We start from the raw sequence: 15801 nt of genomic DNA, 5'->3' as shown, positions 1-15801 counted from the left end.
TTATCAAATTTAGCGAATCTAATGACTGTAATTCGTTGAGTGATGTTGAAAATCCAGTTGGACTTTAGCAAAGCCCAACTAAAACCTTTTATGACCATCGTTCATGTACTGATCTTCAACATCCAGTTGGACTTTAGCAAACCTCAATTTAAACCTCCTATGACCATAGTTCATGTAGTGATCTTCAACATCCAATTGGACTTTAGCTAAGCTCAACATGAGTCTTTTACGACCATAGCTCATGTAGTGATGTTCAACATCCAGTTGGACTTTAGCAAATTTAGGGAATCACATGACTGTAATTCGTTGAGTGATGTTGAAAATCCAGTTGGACTTTAGCAAAGCCCAACTAAAACCTTTTATGACCATCGTTCATGTACTGATCTTCAACATCCAGTTGGACTTTAGCAAACCTCAATTTAAACCTCCTATGACCATAGTTCATGTAGTGATCTTCAACATCCAATTGGACTTTAGCTAAGCTCAACATGAGCCTTTTACGACCATAGCTCATGTAGTGATGTTCAACATCCAGTTGGACTTTAGCAAATTTAGGGAATCACATGACTGTAATTCGTTGAGTGATGTTGAAAATCCAGTTGGACTTTAGCAAAGCCCAACTAAGACCTTTTATGACCATCGTTCATGTAGTGATCTTCAACATCCAGTTGGACTTTAGCAAACCTCAATTTAAACCTCCTATGACCATAGTTCATGTAGTGATCTTCAACATCCAATTGGACTTTAGCTAAGCTCAACATGAGCCTTTTACGACCATAGCTCATGTAGTGATGTTCAACATCCAGTTGGACTTTAGCAAATTTAGCGAATCACATGACTGTAATTCGTTGAGTGATGTTTAAAATCCAGTTGGGCTTTAGCAAAGCCCAACTAAGACCTTTTATGACCATCGTTCATGTAGTGATCTTCAACATCCAGTTGGACTTTAGCAAACCTCAACGCAAGTCTTTTATGACCGTAATTCATATAGTGATGTTTAAAATCCAGTTGGAATTTAGCAACGCTCAACATAAGCCTTTTACGACCATAGTTCACATAGTAATGTTCAACATCCAATTGGACTTTTTGTAAAGCTCAACATAAGCCTTTTACGATCATAGTTCATATAGTGATGTTGAAAATCCAGTTGGACTTTAGCAAAGCCCAACTAAAACCTTCTATGACCATCGTTCATGTAGTGATCTTCAACATCCAATTGGACTTTAACAAAGCCCAACATGAGCCTTTTACGATCATAGCTCATGTAGTGATGTTTAACATTCAATTGGTTTTTAGCAAACCTAAGACAGACACTGATGGTATTTTTAAATGCCTTCGGTTCTTCCATGGTAATTTTCCATGAACACTCATTCAGTTCATTTATTACGGTAGGCATGTTAACATAACTATCATCTTTGTTACAAAAGTCAGCAGATTTTATGGTGTGTCCTTGGCTTTCTTGCGCCTTAATAGGAGCCCAACTTTCGGGAGAATTCTCCCAGCTATCTACTTAATTGTGGACTAATGGAGGCACAAGTATTATGCTGTGTACACGCGGTCGGAATTTCCTACAAGAAAAGTTCGATGTGAGCTTTTGGTTGGAAATTTTCGACCGTGTGTAGGCCTCATCGGACTTTTTCTGTCGGAATTTTTCGACAGCAAAAATTTGAGAGTTGGTTCTCAATTTTTCCAGAAAGGAGACGTTCTTGTCGGCAATTCCGACACGCAAAAAAAACAAGCATGCTCGGAATCAATTCGACGCATGCTCGGAATCATTGAACTTAATTTTTCTCGGCTCGTCGTGGTGTTGTATGTCACCGCATTCTTGACGGTCGGAATTTTGTGCGACTGTGTGTACGGAACACAAGTTTGAGAGAACATTCCTTCGGGAAAAAAAAATCCACAGTTTTCTTGTCGGAATTTCCCATCGTGTGTACGCGGCATTAGAAATTATTTTGCAACCTGTTCCAGATTTATGAGTGGCAAAAAAACGCTCTTATTAGATCTACGAAATCTCTCATTGGGCCATAATGTAGGGTGTAAAGGGCATGTAAGGCAATTGGGAGATTTCTTGTACAATTGGGCCATGTCAAACTCCCTCTGGAATTGCTTGACTATATGACTAAATCTGTATATCTGAAAGACATGGAGAGAGAGCGAGAGAGAGAGAGAGAGAGAGAGAGAGAGAGAGAGAGAGAGAGAAAAAGAGACTTGTACTTATGTATATATCATGACTAAATAGATTTTGCCAAAAAATTTACAATTTTAACACTTGAAAACTCTGTTTTTCTCATTAACCACTTAAGGACCGCCTCCTGCACATTTATGCCGGCAGAATGGCATGGCTGGGCACAGGCACGTACCTGTACGTTGCCTTTAAGAGCCCAGCCGTGGGTCGCGCGCATGCGACCCGGTCACAAGCTCTGTGACCGTGCCACCCGCTGACCCGATCGCCCATGGTGTCCCGCGATCGGTCACAGGAGCTGAAGAACGGGGAGGGGTGAGTGTAAACACACCTTCACCGTTCTTCTCTGTGGCAGTGACACTGATCGTTTGTTCTCTGTTATAGGGAACGACGATCAGTGACGTCACGCCTACAGCCACGCCCCCCTACAGTAAGAATCACTCCCTTAGGGCACACTTAACCCCTTAGCGCCACCTAGTGGTTAACCCCTTCACAGTTTTTTTGTTTTTTTTTATTGGTTTTGTTGCTTTTTGTTTTCCTTTTCCTTTTTTTTTTGGTACGGTTCCTAAATAGAAAGACGCTTTATAGCCCTCTTGGGCCATATAAAGCCCATCGCCCCCTTTAAAAAAACACTTACATTTAACTTTCTGAGTTGACTCCAATGCAAATTCTTATTTTTGGGAAATTCAAACTCTTAATTGTACCCATCCTTATACATAACAGACATATAGGCAAGATGAAAGCTGACATCATTTTTTTTTTTTTTGCTGTAAAGTGAAGCTAAACGATTGCTAGACGAAGATCCTGGAAAGGATCAATGTTCATATTGTTTACAGAAGAGCTTTCCTAAGCAGTGTTTGTATCTAAACCGACCATGCAAAATAAAACCAAAATAATTATGTATACAGTGCCTTGAAAAAGTATTCATACCCCTTGCAATTTTCTATATTTTTTCCATGTTCCAACCAAAAACGTAAATGTATTTTATTGGCAATTTATGTGATGGACCAACACAAAGTGTCACATAATTGTGAAGTGGAAGAAAAATGAGAAACAGTCTTCCAAATTGTTTACAAATAAATATGTGAAAAGTGTGGGGGGCATTGTCTTGTCGGGAACAGGCAATAAAATGGTTCCAGTGATGGGGGGGCGGGGGGGGGGCGTATGACAGTACTTTTTATTTTATATTTTACATGGCTATACCTGTAAAAAGGGGTCAGCCTGAGGTCATCTAGCAGGACTTAATTTTCTGGCTAAAGTTCCACTTTAAGACAATAGATGAACTTTGGTTCATCTGAACCCGGAAGTTAGCTGTCATTGGTGGGTGATATAAGGGGGGCACTCTGATTTGACAGTTTGACGTAAGGGGGACTCTGATGAGTCAGTAAGGGACAGCACAGTGGTGTATATATATATATATATATATATATATATATATATATATATATATATGTGTGTGTGTGTGTGTGTGTATTTATGTGTGTACAACTGTGTCCCCCAAGCGTGTCAAGATCCTACGGGGTATGTGACCGCACCAGCCAGGAAGATACTAGCTGCAAAAAGTGCCTAGAGGCGATTTAGTTCACATGTGTAGCGCTATATAAGTCACTCATTCATTCATTCACAGTTGACGTAAGGGGGCACTCTGATAAGGACAGTGGATGTAAGAGGACACTCTGATGGGAACATTTCATGTAAGGCACACTCTGATTGGGAAAATTGATGTAAGGGTGGACCCTGATGGGGGCAATTCATTCATCCATTAGTAAGTCTGACGAGGGCATTTTATGTAATGGGTACAATTGATATAAGGGGACACTCTGATGGCCATCCTAATGTAAGGGTGGATCTCTCATAGGGACATTTGATGTAAGGACAATTCTTTCTGATTTGCACAACTGATTTAAAGGGGCACTCTGATGGGGACTGTTGATGCAAGGTTGAATCTGATGGGGGCTCTTAATGTAAGGGGAACTTTGATGACAGCAGTTGATGTAAGGGGGGCACTCTGATGAGGCAGTTGATATAAGGGGGCACTCTGATAAGGCAGTTGATGCAAGGGGGACTCTGATGAGGCAGTTGATATAAGGGGGCACTCTGATGGGAACATTTCATGTAAGGCACACTCTGATAGAAACAATTGATATAATGTAGCTTTCTGATGGTGATTCTGATTTAAGGGGTACTCTGAAAGGGACCATTTATATAAGTAGGCACTTTGATGGGCATCCTGATGTAAGGGTGCAATACATTCAACCATGAGTCAGTCTGAGGAGGGCGATTGATGTAAGGGGAACTTTAATGGGGCAATTGATGTAAGGGAGCACTCTGATGAGGACATTTATTGTAAGGGGGGCTCTGATCAAGACATTTGATGTAAGGGAGACTTTGAGGGGAACAATTGATTTAACGGGGCACACTGATGGAGACAGTTGATGTAAAGTTGATTCTGATGGGGGCATTTGATGTAAGGGGGCAATCTGATGGGGGACATTTCATGTAAGCCACACTCTAATGGGGACAATTGATGTAAAGGGACACTTTGATGGGCATCACAATGGGGACAATTGATGGGGAAAGTTTAATATAAGGGGCACTGTGATGGGGACCCTGATGTAAGGTGGGACTTTGATGGGGACCACGATGCAAGGATGGACCCTAAAGGGGTCATGAGTCAGTCTGGGAAGTACAATTCATGTAAGGGGGTACTCTGATGGGGCAATTGATGTAAGGGAGCACTCTAATGAGGACATTTAATGTAGGGGGGACTCTGATCAAGACATTTGATCTAAGGGGGCACTGTGATGGAGACATTTGATCTAAGGGAGACTCTGAAGGGACACACTTATGGGAACAGTTGATGCAAAGATGATTCTGATGGGGGCATTTGATGTAAAGAGGCACTCTGATGGAAACATTTCATGTAGGGCGCACTCCAATGGGAACAATTGATATAAGGGAACACTCTGATGGGCATACTAATGTAAGGGTGGACCCTGATTTGGCAAATCATTGATCCATGAGTCAATCTGATGAGGGCGATCAATGTAAGGGTGCACTCTGATTGGGCAATTGATGTAAGGGAGCACTCTGTTGAGAGAACTTAATGTAATGTAATGTCTGATCAAGACATTTCATGTAAGGGGCACTTTGATGGGGACATTTGATTTTAGGGAGACTCTGAGGGGGGCAATTAATTTAAGGGGGCACATTGATGGGACATTTTATGTAAGGCACACTCTAATGGGGACAATTAATATAAAGGGATACTCTGATGGGCATCCCAATGTAGGTGTGGTACTCTGATGGGGACAGTCAATGTAAGGGGCACTCTGATGGTGACCCTGATGTAAGGGGAGACTTTGATGGGGACTCTAATGGGGACTCTTCATGTAAGAAGGGGTCCTGATAAGGACACCTGACATAAGGGGGCACAGGTTCGGTTTAACCATCCCAATCTAATGACAGCCCAGTACATACTGGCGTTCCCCTGCTGCACCGCTTCTGCACTACCTGGCTGTCAGAAGTTACTGAATTGTGGTACAGGAGCGTGCAAACCTTATGCCCCCCCCCCCAACTTTTATACTGCACCCCCAGATCAGATAAGCTAGATCAGGGGTCTCCAAACTTTTCAAACAAAGGGCCATATTATTGTCCTTTAGATTTGAGGAGGGCCGGATTGTGGCCAGCAGGGGCAGAAAATGTCACAGGCCCAGCATCAGTGAGAATAAATATGGCCTCAGGGTTGGTGGTCAGTAGGAGGAGAAGTATTCCCCCTATTAGTAGGAGGCAGGGCTTTTTTCTCAGAGAATAGGTGCAGGAACTCCTCCTTTCTGAGTCACCCCATTGACTCGCCCCCCTACCCACCTCCCAGTAGCACCCATTTTAGAGAATACAGAACCAAGTATCATTTTATAGTGGTAAGTATTTTGTATGGAATGTGTTAATGTTAACAAAAAAAGCAGTAAAACGGATCTAGCAACAATGGACGCCCCAGTGACAATACACTCCCAACAGCCAGCATCAATAGACCCTCCAGCAGCCAGAAATATTAGACCCCTCCCTCAACAGCAGATCCCACCAGCAATGATTGACCCCCTCAACATAAGACCCACCCCAGCAACAATACAACCCCCACTGGCAACGACAGACTTCCACAGCAACAAAAATAAGTCCCCTCCAGCAAAAATTGATTCCCCAGTAGCCAGCATTAATAGACCCTCCAGCAGCCAGCAACAAAGACACAGTCTTCAACAGTAAATCCCCCCAGCAACATAAGACTTACCCAGCAACAATAGATCCCCCATGAACAACAGAAGACCAACCCAGCAACAATAGATCTCCTTCCTCAGCATCAATGGATCCTTCAGCACCCCTTGCCATTACATATATTTAGTTCTGGAGGTGCCGGAACTGCGTTCCCCCGCGTTCCCGCTGAAAAAAAGCCCTGGTAGGAGGAATAGTATCCCATCATTGGTATCGGTGGAAGATATAGTGCCCATTGTTGTTGTCAGTGGGAGGAATAGTGCCTCATATAAGTGGGAGGAATTGTGCCCCAAGGGCCGGATAAAGGGTAGCAAAGGGCCACATCTGGCCCTCAGGCAGGGCCGGTGCAAGGATTTTTGCCAACTCAGGCGAAGGTGCATTTTGCCGCCCCCCCCCCCGGCACGCACACACACCATACATTATATATGTATATATATATATATATCAGACCCCCCTCCACTAACTACAGACCCCCCTCCCGCAGTGTGGATCCCCCTCACTAAGAACAGACCCCCCTTCCTCAGTACAGACCACCCTCCGTTAGTATAGACCCCACATTAAGTACAGACCACCCTCCGTTAGTATAGACCACCCCATCAGTGTAGACACCTCACCTTTAGTGCAGACCCCCCATCAGTATAGATTTCCCCCCTTTAGTGTAGACCCCCCGCTAGTATAGAATCCCCCTTAGTGCAGACCCCCACAGTATAGACACCCCCCCATAGTGCAGACTCCCCCATCAATATAGACACCCCATCAGTATAGGAATCCCTCCTTAGTACAGACCCCCGCAGTATAGACACCCCCCTTAGTTCAGACCCACCATCAGCATAGGCACCCCTCCCCCCTCCCATAGCGCCCTTCCACATGTCCATCTACTTACAATAGAGTAATAAAGTGTACAGTACAGACCTGAGAACAGCGCGGCAGCAGACGTATACACACCGCAGTGTGTGTCCCTTGGCTCCTCCTCCTCATTGTATGTAACGTGCGAGGAGAAGGCGCCGGCGGCTACAGTCCGCTCCACCGAAATAGAGCGAGGTCAGATCAACAGGGCAGCGGGCGGTGATAGCGGTGCCACTATCCACGGGTGGCACCCCCCACACCCACCTAGCAACGCCTGTGTTGCGGGGCGGGCGACTGTCCCGGTCAATTTTCCGCCCTGGCGCAAGTGCCCATGTTGCCTTGCGCTAGTACCGGCCCTGCCCTCAGGCCGCAGTTTGGAGACCCCTGAGCTAGATCCATCTCTGTGTTAACATATAGTCACATTCATTCTGCAAATGAACTGTTGAAAATAAAGAAGTTTAGGATTTAATTTTTTTACATTTTGGATGTTTTATGAATAATTTAGTATCATAGAGTATATCATTGTAATCATTTTACATGAGCATATTAGGTTAGATCTTGTCATTCGTTGTAGTTGCAGTGGGGCTCTGTTGGAATCTACGTAGAGGGATTCAGAACACAAACGTTCTTCATTATTTTGGAGGCTCATTGTGAGTTAACGGGGAAAACGAATGCTCAGTTATACATTATCCACTGATTGAATAATCTTTACGATGACGCACCATACATTATTTTGAGAAAACAATAGCCTTGGCCCCGGTGTCTGCTTGTCCATGGGTTGTTATGTGTTTCTTTGGTGTGTCATGTTTGGACTTAGGTAATCACATTACTTAGGGCACACACTGATTTCTTTGAACATTGAAAGTGCCGCTCCAGGAAAAAAATTAAAAATAAACGCTGTATTGCAAGCCTTCCGTAATTCGAGTTCATCCAAAGCAGGCTCTTATATATTAGCCTTATGTAACATTAATAAATGATCTTGTGATTCTACTGTTTACAAGCTTATGGATTTAGTTCTGCTTCTGGCCCAATAACGCTTTATAAATGGCTTCATTTTCTGGTGTTGTCAGACTGAGCTCCTCCCCTCCTCCCGTCTTCACAAAGCAACCATAAGAGGAACCCAAGTTGAGAAACACTGGCCTAGGCAAAGCCACATGACCAACCTTAGTGGTCAGTGTAGAAGTGACCCATTACATTGATGGATGGAAAATTGCCCCCTTGCATTGATGTTCAGTGTAGGTGAACAACCTTAAGAAGAACCTAAGGATTCCATGAAACTCTGGTTGAGAAACACTGGCCTAGGAAAAGTCACTTGACCAACCTTAGTGGTCAGTGTAGAAGTGACCCATTACATTGATGGATGGAAAATTGCCCCCCTTGCATTGATGTTCAGTGTAGGTGAACAACCTTAAGAAGAACCTAAGGATTCCATGAAACTCTGGTTGAGAAACACTGGCCTAGGAAAAGTCACTTGACCAAAATTAGTGGTCAGTTTAGCAGTGACCCCTGACATTGGTGGTTAGAGGAAAATGTCCCCCTTGCATTGATGTTCAGTGTAGGTGAAAGATCAATCCACCATAGCTCAATGCCCAGGGATTACACAGCAACCTTAAGAGGAACCCTTGTTGAGAAACACTGACCTAGGCAAAGTCACCCGACAACCATTAGTGGTCAGGGTAGAAGTGACCCATTACATTGATGGATGGAAAATTGCCCCCTTGCATTGATGTTCAGTGTAGGTGAACAACCTTAAGAAGAACCTAAGGATTCCATGAAACTTTGGTTGAGAAACACTGGCCTAGGAAAAGTCACTTGACCAAAATTAGTGGTCAGTTTAGCAGTGACCCCTGACATTGGTGGTTAGAGGAAAATGTCCCCCCTTGCATTGATGTTCAGTGTAGGTGAAAGATCAATCCACCGTTGCTCACTGTCCAAGGCATACATAGCAATCTTAAGAGGAGCCCTAGGGTTCCATGGAACCCTGATTGAGAAACACTGACCTAGGCAAAGTCACCTGACAACCATTAGTGGTCAGGGTAGAAGTGACCCATTACATTGATGGTTAATGGAAAATTGCCCCCCTTGCATTGATGTTCAGTGTACTGGAAAGATCAATCCACCATTGCTAACTGCTCAAGAAAAACATGGCAACCTTAAGAAGAACCCAAGGGTTCCATGGATCCCTGGTTGAGAAACACTGACTTAGGCAAAGTCACTTACCCAACATTAGTGGTCAGTTTAGCAGTGACCCCTGACATTGGCTGTTAGTGAAAAATTGCCCCCTTGCATCAATGTTCAGTGTAGGTGAAAGATCAAGCCACCATTGCTTAATGCCCAGGGATTACACAGCAACCTTAAGAGGAACCCTTGTTGAGAAACACTGGCCTAGGCAAAGCCACTTGACCAACATTAGTGGTCAGTGTAGAAGTGACCCATTACATTGATGGTTAATGAAAAATGTCCCCCTTGCATTAATGTTTTGTGTAGGTCAAAGATCAATCCACCATTGCTAACTGCCCAAGAAACATATGGCAACCTTAAGAAGAACCCAAGGGTTCCATGGAACCCTGGTTGAGAAACACTGGCCTAGGCAAAGTTACTTGACAAACATTAGTGGTCAGTGTAGAAGTGACCCATTACATTGATGGTTAATGGAAAATCACCCACCATTGCTCACTGCATAAGAAAACCCATAGCAACCTTAACCTCTTGGCGCTGACAGCACACAAATATGCGACCTCTCGGCGGGTGGTCCTTGGCACAGAGCGTCCGCATATTTCTGTGTAAGATTGCAAAAACAGCTGTGCCAAGAGTGTGTGCCCTATGTGCTCCCGGCACATTTACGGCAGCTAACAGAAAGCTCCGGATCACTGCTTGCGATCGAGTGCTTTCCGATCATGTGACTACCATGACAGCCAATCACAGTGGTCACATGATCATAAACCCTGTGTCCTGGCATCTTAAACCGCTTAAAGGGCTGGGAGGCGTCAGCGCCAGGGGGTTAAAAGGAACCCAAGGGTTCTATGCCCCCTCGGCTTATTCTCGAGTCTGTGTCCATCTGCAGCCTTATGTGTCTGATCTCCCGGTGCTGTGACGTCAGTCTAGTCGACGGCTGTGCAGTGTAACAAAGCCCCGCCTCCTCATCATCGTCCATGATAGGCGGAACACTGACTCACTGCTGGGAAACTGAGTCAGTGTTCTGTCATGGACGAGGAGGAGGCGGGGCTTTGTTACACTACATGGCCGCTGACTTTCTGCATATCACAGCGCCGGAGATCATAAGGCTGCAGATGGACACAGCGCTGTTAGATCAGGTAGGGAGATTGGCACAGTAAGGCATGCAGATGGACACAGTGAGGCCCCGTACACACGATTGAACATGTCCGCTGAAACTGGTCGGGGGACCAGTTTCAGCAGACATGTTCGGTCGTGTGTACGGCCGACCGGACAATTTTCTGGCGGATCGGAAAGGTTTCCAGCGGACAAATGTTTCTTAGCATGCTAAGAAACATGTCCGCTGGAAGCCTGTCCGTCGGACATGTTCGGTCGTCTGTACAGACTCACCGGACATGTCCGCTCGGCTGAAAGCCCTCGCATGCGTCGAAGTGATTCGACGCATGCGTGGAAGCATTGACCTTCCAGGGCCGCGCACGTTGCCGCGTCATCGTCGCGGCAACGGCGCGGCCACGTCACCGCGTATCATGTCCACGCGGATTTCTGTTTTATGGTGTGTACAACCATCAGACAGAAATCTCCGAGCGGACATGTCCGATGAAAACGGTCCGCGGACCGTTTTCATCGGACATGTCCCCTCGTGTGTACGGGGCCTGAGGCATGTAGGTGGACACAGTGAGGCATGCAGATGGACACAGCGAGGCACAGTGAGCAATGCAGATGGACACAGCGAGGCACAGTGAGGAATGCAGATGGACACAGTGAGACATGCAGAAGGACACAGTGAGGCTGAAAATGGGCACAGTGAGGCTACAGATGGGCACAGTGAGGCTACAAATCGACACTGTGATGCTGCGAATGGGCACAGTGAGGCTGCAGATGGGCACAGTGAGGCTACAAATGAGCACAGTGAAGCTGCAAATGGGCACAGTGAGGCTGCAGATGGGCATTGTTGACCCTCTTTTCCACTTACAGTAGCTGCTGCATTTCTCACCCTAGGCTTATACTCGAGTCAATACGTTTTCCCAGTTTTTGTGGTAAAATTAGGTGCCTCGGCTTATACTTAAGTATATACAGGTATATTGACTGTTAATAAATGAGACAATATTTAATTGGCAAAATGTTTCTGTAAAGTCGTGATATTATGTTGAACTTTCATTGACACATTTCTCTTTTCTGGGAATTGCTTAGGACTTTATGACAAATGTACTTACACTTCTCATGATCGTGGATGGGTTCTTGGAATTGAGGCCATGAGCGACCAGGGTACAAGAGATCCTCGCTATTTCTTCTCCTTAAAGACAGATCGTGCTAGAAATTGGACCACCATAACTGCTAATCGCAACTACCTCCCAAACCAGTGGGTCCACCTAGCCATAACCTACAATGGTCGTACAATAAAACTTTACGTCAGTGGGGCACAAGTGGCAACAAGTAGTGAACAAGTTGGTTCCGTCTTCAGCGCATTCGCGAGAAGATGTAAAACCCTTATGATTGGTGGAAATGCACTTAATCAGAATTACAGAGGCTTCATGGAACAGTTCAGGCTCTGGAATACTGCTCGGACACAGAAGGAAATATTACTAGACATGGGCCAGACATTGCATGGACTGAGTAATCCTCTACCTCAACTTGTTCTTCAGGATAGCTTTGAGAATGTGAAAGACATTTGGACTCCCATGAAAGACGGAAAGGTCCCAAAAGTAGAACCCATCAATTTCCATGTTTCACCACTGGATACAAACTTGGACCTGCCCCAGTGCGGGCAAACGCTTTGTGACAATGTGCAGGTCATTTCAAACTACAACAAAGTCGCAGGCTTCCGGCGACCCAAAGTCATCCGATATACAGTGGTCAACGTGTTTGACGACAACCATGAGAACCCAACGGTCACCAAAGAACAAATCGAGCTCCAGCATAAAAAATTAAACAAGGCCTTTGGTCCGTACAATATCACGTGGGAACTGAATGTGTTGGAAAGGAACGACTCCTTCCTACGACAGCGACTCATCCTCACCAACTGCGACATCACAAAGATTGGAAGCACCGAGTGCGATCCAGAATGTAACCATAAACTTACAGGATACGACGGCGGGGATTGTCGCAGACGCACCACTTGTTTAAACTCCAGTAGGAAAGAAAACAGCTTATGTGACATGGATTGCAATATTGAGGAATTGGATTACGATGCTGGAGCTTGTTGCAATCCAAATGTTACCGATGTCACAAAAACTTGCTTTGACCCAAATTCACCATACAGGTAGGACTTTTTTTCTTTTCTGCTTTATTGTAACTTTATGTTAATGAATATTTGGGTTATTTGTAAACTGTGGTATACTTGAAGCTTGACATAAAGATAATGTTTGCTTTGGGTGTTTTTGATTATTGTTGGGCTAGATTGGCCAAATTTATGTATGTGTAGCCAGGCCCGTCGCTACAGGACAGGCAAAACAAACAATTGCTTGGGGCCCCGAGCTGGCCTGGGCCCCCAACTTCCCCTTCCCAGGCTGTAGTGTGGCCAAGCTCCTCTTCCTTCCTCCTGGAGTCCTGTCAGTCCGGCCGGGTACCGCGCGTGGTACAGGAGATTCAATTTCCTGTTCCCGACCAGACTGACAGGAAGTGCACACTGAGTGCTCACTTCCTTTCAGTCCGTCCGGGAACACAGGTAACTGAATCTCCTGTACTGCGCGGTACCCGGCCTGGCCCGGGAACTATCTGATAGGGGACTGGGGACCCATAAAGATATAACACCGGACTGATAGGAGGAAGAGAAGCTCCGCCATGCTACAGCAGCTGCCTACAGGGAAGAAGGGGAGGTGAGAATAGAAAAACATAGGGACTAGGGAGGGGGGGAGGAATAAGAACATGGGTGTAAAAAATGTGTGTAGCGCTAACGTAGGCTTTGCGTGCGGGGGGGGGGGGTGCTTGGGGGCCCCCATTTTGCTTGGGGCCCCCAAATTCCTTCAAACGGCCCTGTGTGTAGCCAAAGCTTTTTATTATTTTTAGGTTGAATAGGGATGGATTACAACCCCTACAAAGTTTTCATTACTAAGTCCAGAGCAGGTATCGAAGAGACGTTTGGAATAATAATAATCAGTGGTTTCAGAAGGTCAAACCAATTTCTAAGCCCTTAATGGCCATGGACAGGCTAGGTTGGATAAATAAATGTAGGTATGTATAGCAAAAATGTTGTTTTTGATACTTGCGTAGAGTAGGGATGGATTAGAACCCTTGAAAAGTTTTAATTGGCAAGTCCACAGCAGGTATCGAAGAGATACTTGAAATGATGATAATCAGTGGTTTAGTATTTCAGAAGGTCAAACCAATTTCTAAGCCCTTAATGGCCATGGACAGACTTGGTTGGCAAAATAAATGTAGGTATGTGTAGCCAACATTTTTTTTTCATACTTGCATAGAGTAGGGATGGATTAGAACCCTTGCAACGTTTTAATTGTTTAGTCAAGAATAGGTATCAAAAAGGTTCTTGGAAGATTGATAATCAGTAGTTCAGTATTTCAGAAGGTCAAACCAATTTCTAAACCCTTAATGGCCGTGGACAGGCTAGGTTGGCCAAATAAATGTAGGTACACGTAGCCAAAGGTGTTTTTAATACTTGCGTAGAGTTGGGATGTATTAGAACCCTTAAAAAGTTTAAATTGGCAAGTCCAGAGCAGGTATCGAGGAGATACTTGAAATGATGATAATTAGTGGTTTAGTATTTCAGAAGGTCAAACTAATTTCTAAGCCCTTAATGGCCATGGACAGGCTGGGTTGGCCAAATAACTGTAGGTATGTGTAGCCAAGGGTGTTTTTTTTATACTTGCTACGTAGGAATGGATTACAACCCTTGCAAAGTTTTAATTGCTAAATCCAGAATAGGTATCAAAAAGGTTCTTAGAATATTGATAATCGGTGGTTCAGTATTTCAGGGGGTCAACCCAATTTCTAAGCCCTTAATGGCCATGGACAGGTTTGGTTGGCCAAATAACTGTAGGTATGTGTAGCCATTTTGTGTAATACTTGCGTAGAGTCCAGAACAGGTATGTAAGAGATGCTCGAAATGATCATAACCAGTGGTTCAATATTCCAGAAGGTCAATCCAATCTCTAAGCCCTTAGGCCTCGTACACACGACTGGATCTGTCCGTTGGGATTTCTCCGCGGATCAGTTCCAGCAGACAAATCCGGTCGTGTGTACGGCCTAGCGGACATTTTTCGGTGGACATTTCTCCAGCCGACAGTTTTCAAGCGGATAAAAATTTCTTAGCATGCTAAGAAATCTATCCGCTGGAAACCTGTCCGTTGGACTGATCCGGTCGTCTGTACAGACTCACCTGATAAGTCCAAGTGATCCCCATCCCTCGCATGCGTCGAAGTGGTGCGACGCATGCGTGGAAGTATTTACCTTCCAGGGTCGCGCACGTCGCCGCGTCATCGTCGCGGCGACGGCGCGGCCACGTCACCGCGTATGTTTTCCGCGGGGATTTTGATCTGATGGTGTGTACAGCCATCAGATCAAAATCGGGAGCAGAAATGTCCGCTGGAAACAGTCCGGCGGACCGTTTTCAACGGATATCCTCTCGTGTGTACAGGGCCTTAAAGGCCATGGATAGGCAAGGAAACCCCCGTGGCGTTGGGGTGACTCGTTTATGTCACCGGGTGACCCCGCCCCCAGCTATATAACAGTTGTCAAAGCAAGAGAAGCGTCAGTCTGCTTTTTTTGTTTTTCGGGCTCGGGCGGTGGAATAGAAGATGAATGGACATTGCACTTTTTTTTTTTAATAAAGGACTTGTCCTGAAGTGTCTCCTGTATTTTTTACTATTTTTGACACTTTTTTTGTGAAAAAGTAGGGGTACCCCACCGAGCACCCCCTGCCCCAAAGCACCTATCCCCCATGTTAAGGGAATGTTGCCTGGTATGGTTCAAGAAGGGGGGACGCTCTCTTGGTGCAGGGTTATCCTTAATATCCATACCAGACCTGAAGGGCCTGGTATGGATATTGGGGGGACCCCCACGCAATTTTTTTTTTTATTTTGGTTTTGGGGTTTCCCTTAATATTCATACCAGACTCAAAGGGCTCTGTAATAGACTGGGGGGGGGGACCCATTCCGTTTTTCAATGAGTTTTATCTGTATTGCCGGGACCCGACAATTCATTACAGCAACGATCAGTTTTTAATTACTTTTTTTCCTTTAGAAATGTCATTGGGGAAAAATGTGCCACTTTACAGGCATATTATAGACACCCCCCCATGGTATGAAATTTAAAGGAATATTTCACTTTTATTGTTTCACTTTAAGCATTATTAAAATCACTGCTCCCGAAAAAAC

At 45.0% G+C, this 15801-nt stretch overlaps 1 protein-coding gene across 1 annotated transcript in view; it reads left to right on the top strand.

Annotated features, from left to right (window-relative positions):
- The window catches only part of PAPPA (pappalysin 1), a 327700-nt gene that overhangs the window by 54478 nt on the left and 257421 nt on the right, over positions 1-15801 (top strand). The window contains exon 2 of the mRNA XM_040322751.1: positions 11663-12731. Coding sequence (XP_040178685.1) covers positions 11663-12731 — 1069 coding nt within the window. The remainder of the gene's footprint in view (positions 1-11662; positions 12732-15801) is intronic.

Source organism: Rana temporaria, chromosome 9 (assembly GCF_905171775.1).
Source record: "Rana temporaria chromosome 9, aRanTem1.1, whole genome shotgun sequence".
NCBI classification, from domain to species: domain Eukaryota; kingdom Metazoa; phylum Chordata; class Amphibia; order Anura; family Ranidae; genus Rana; species Rana temporaria.
The sequence above is the reverse complement of the archived record's forward strand: the minus strand, read 5'-3'. Positions and strand labels throughout refer to the sequence as shown.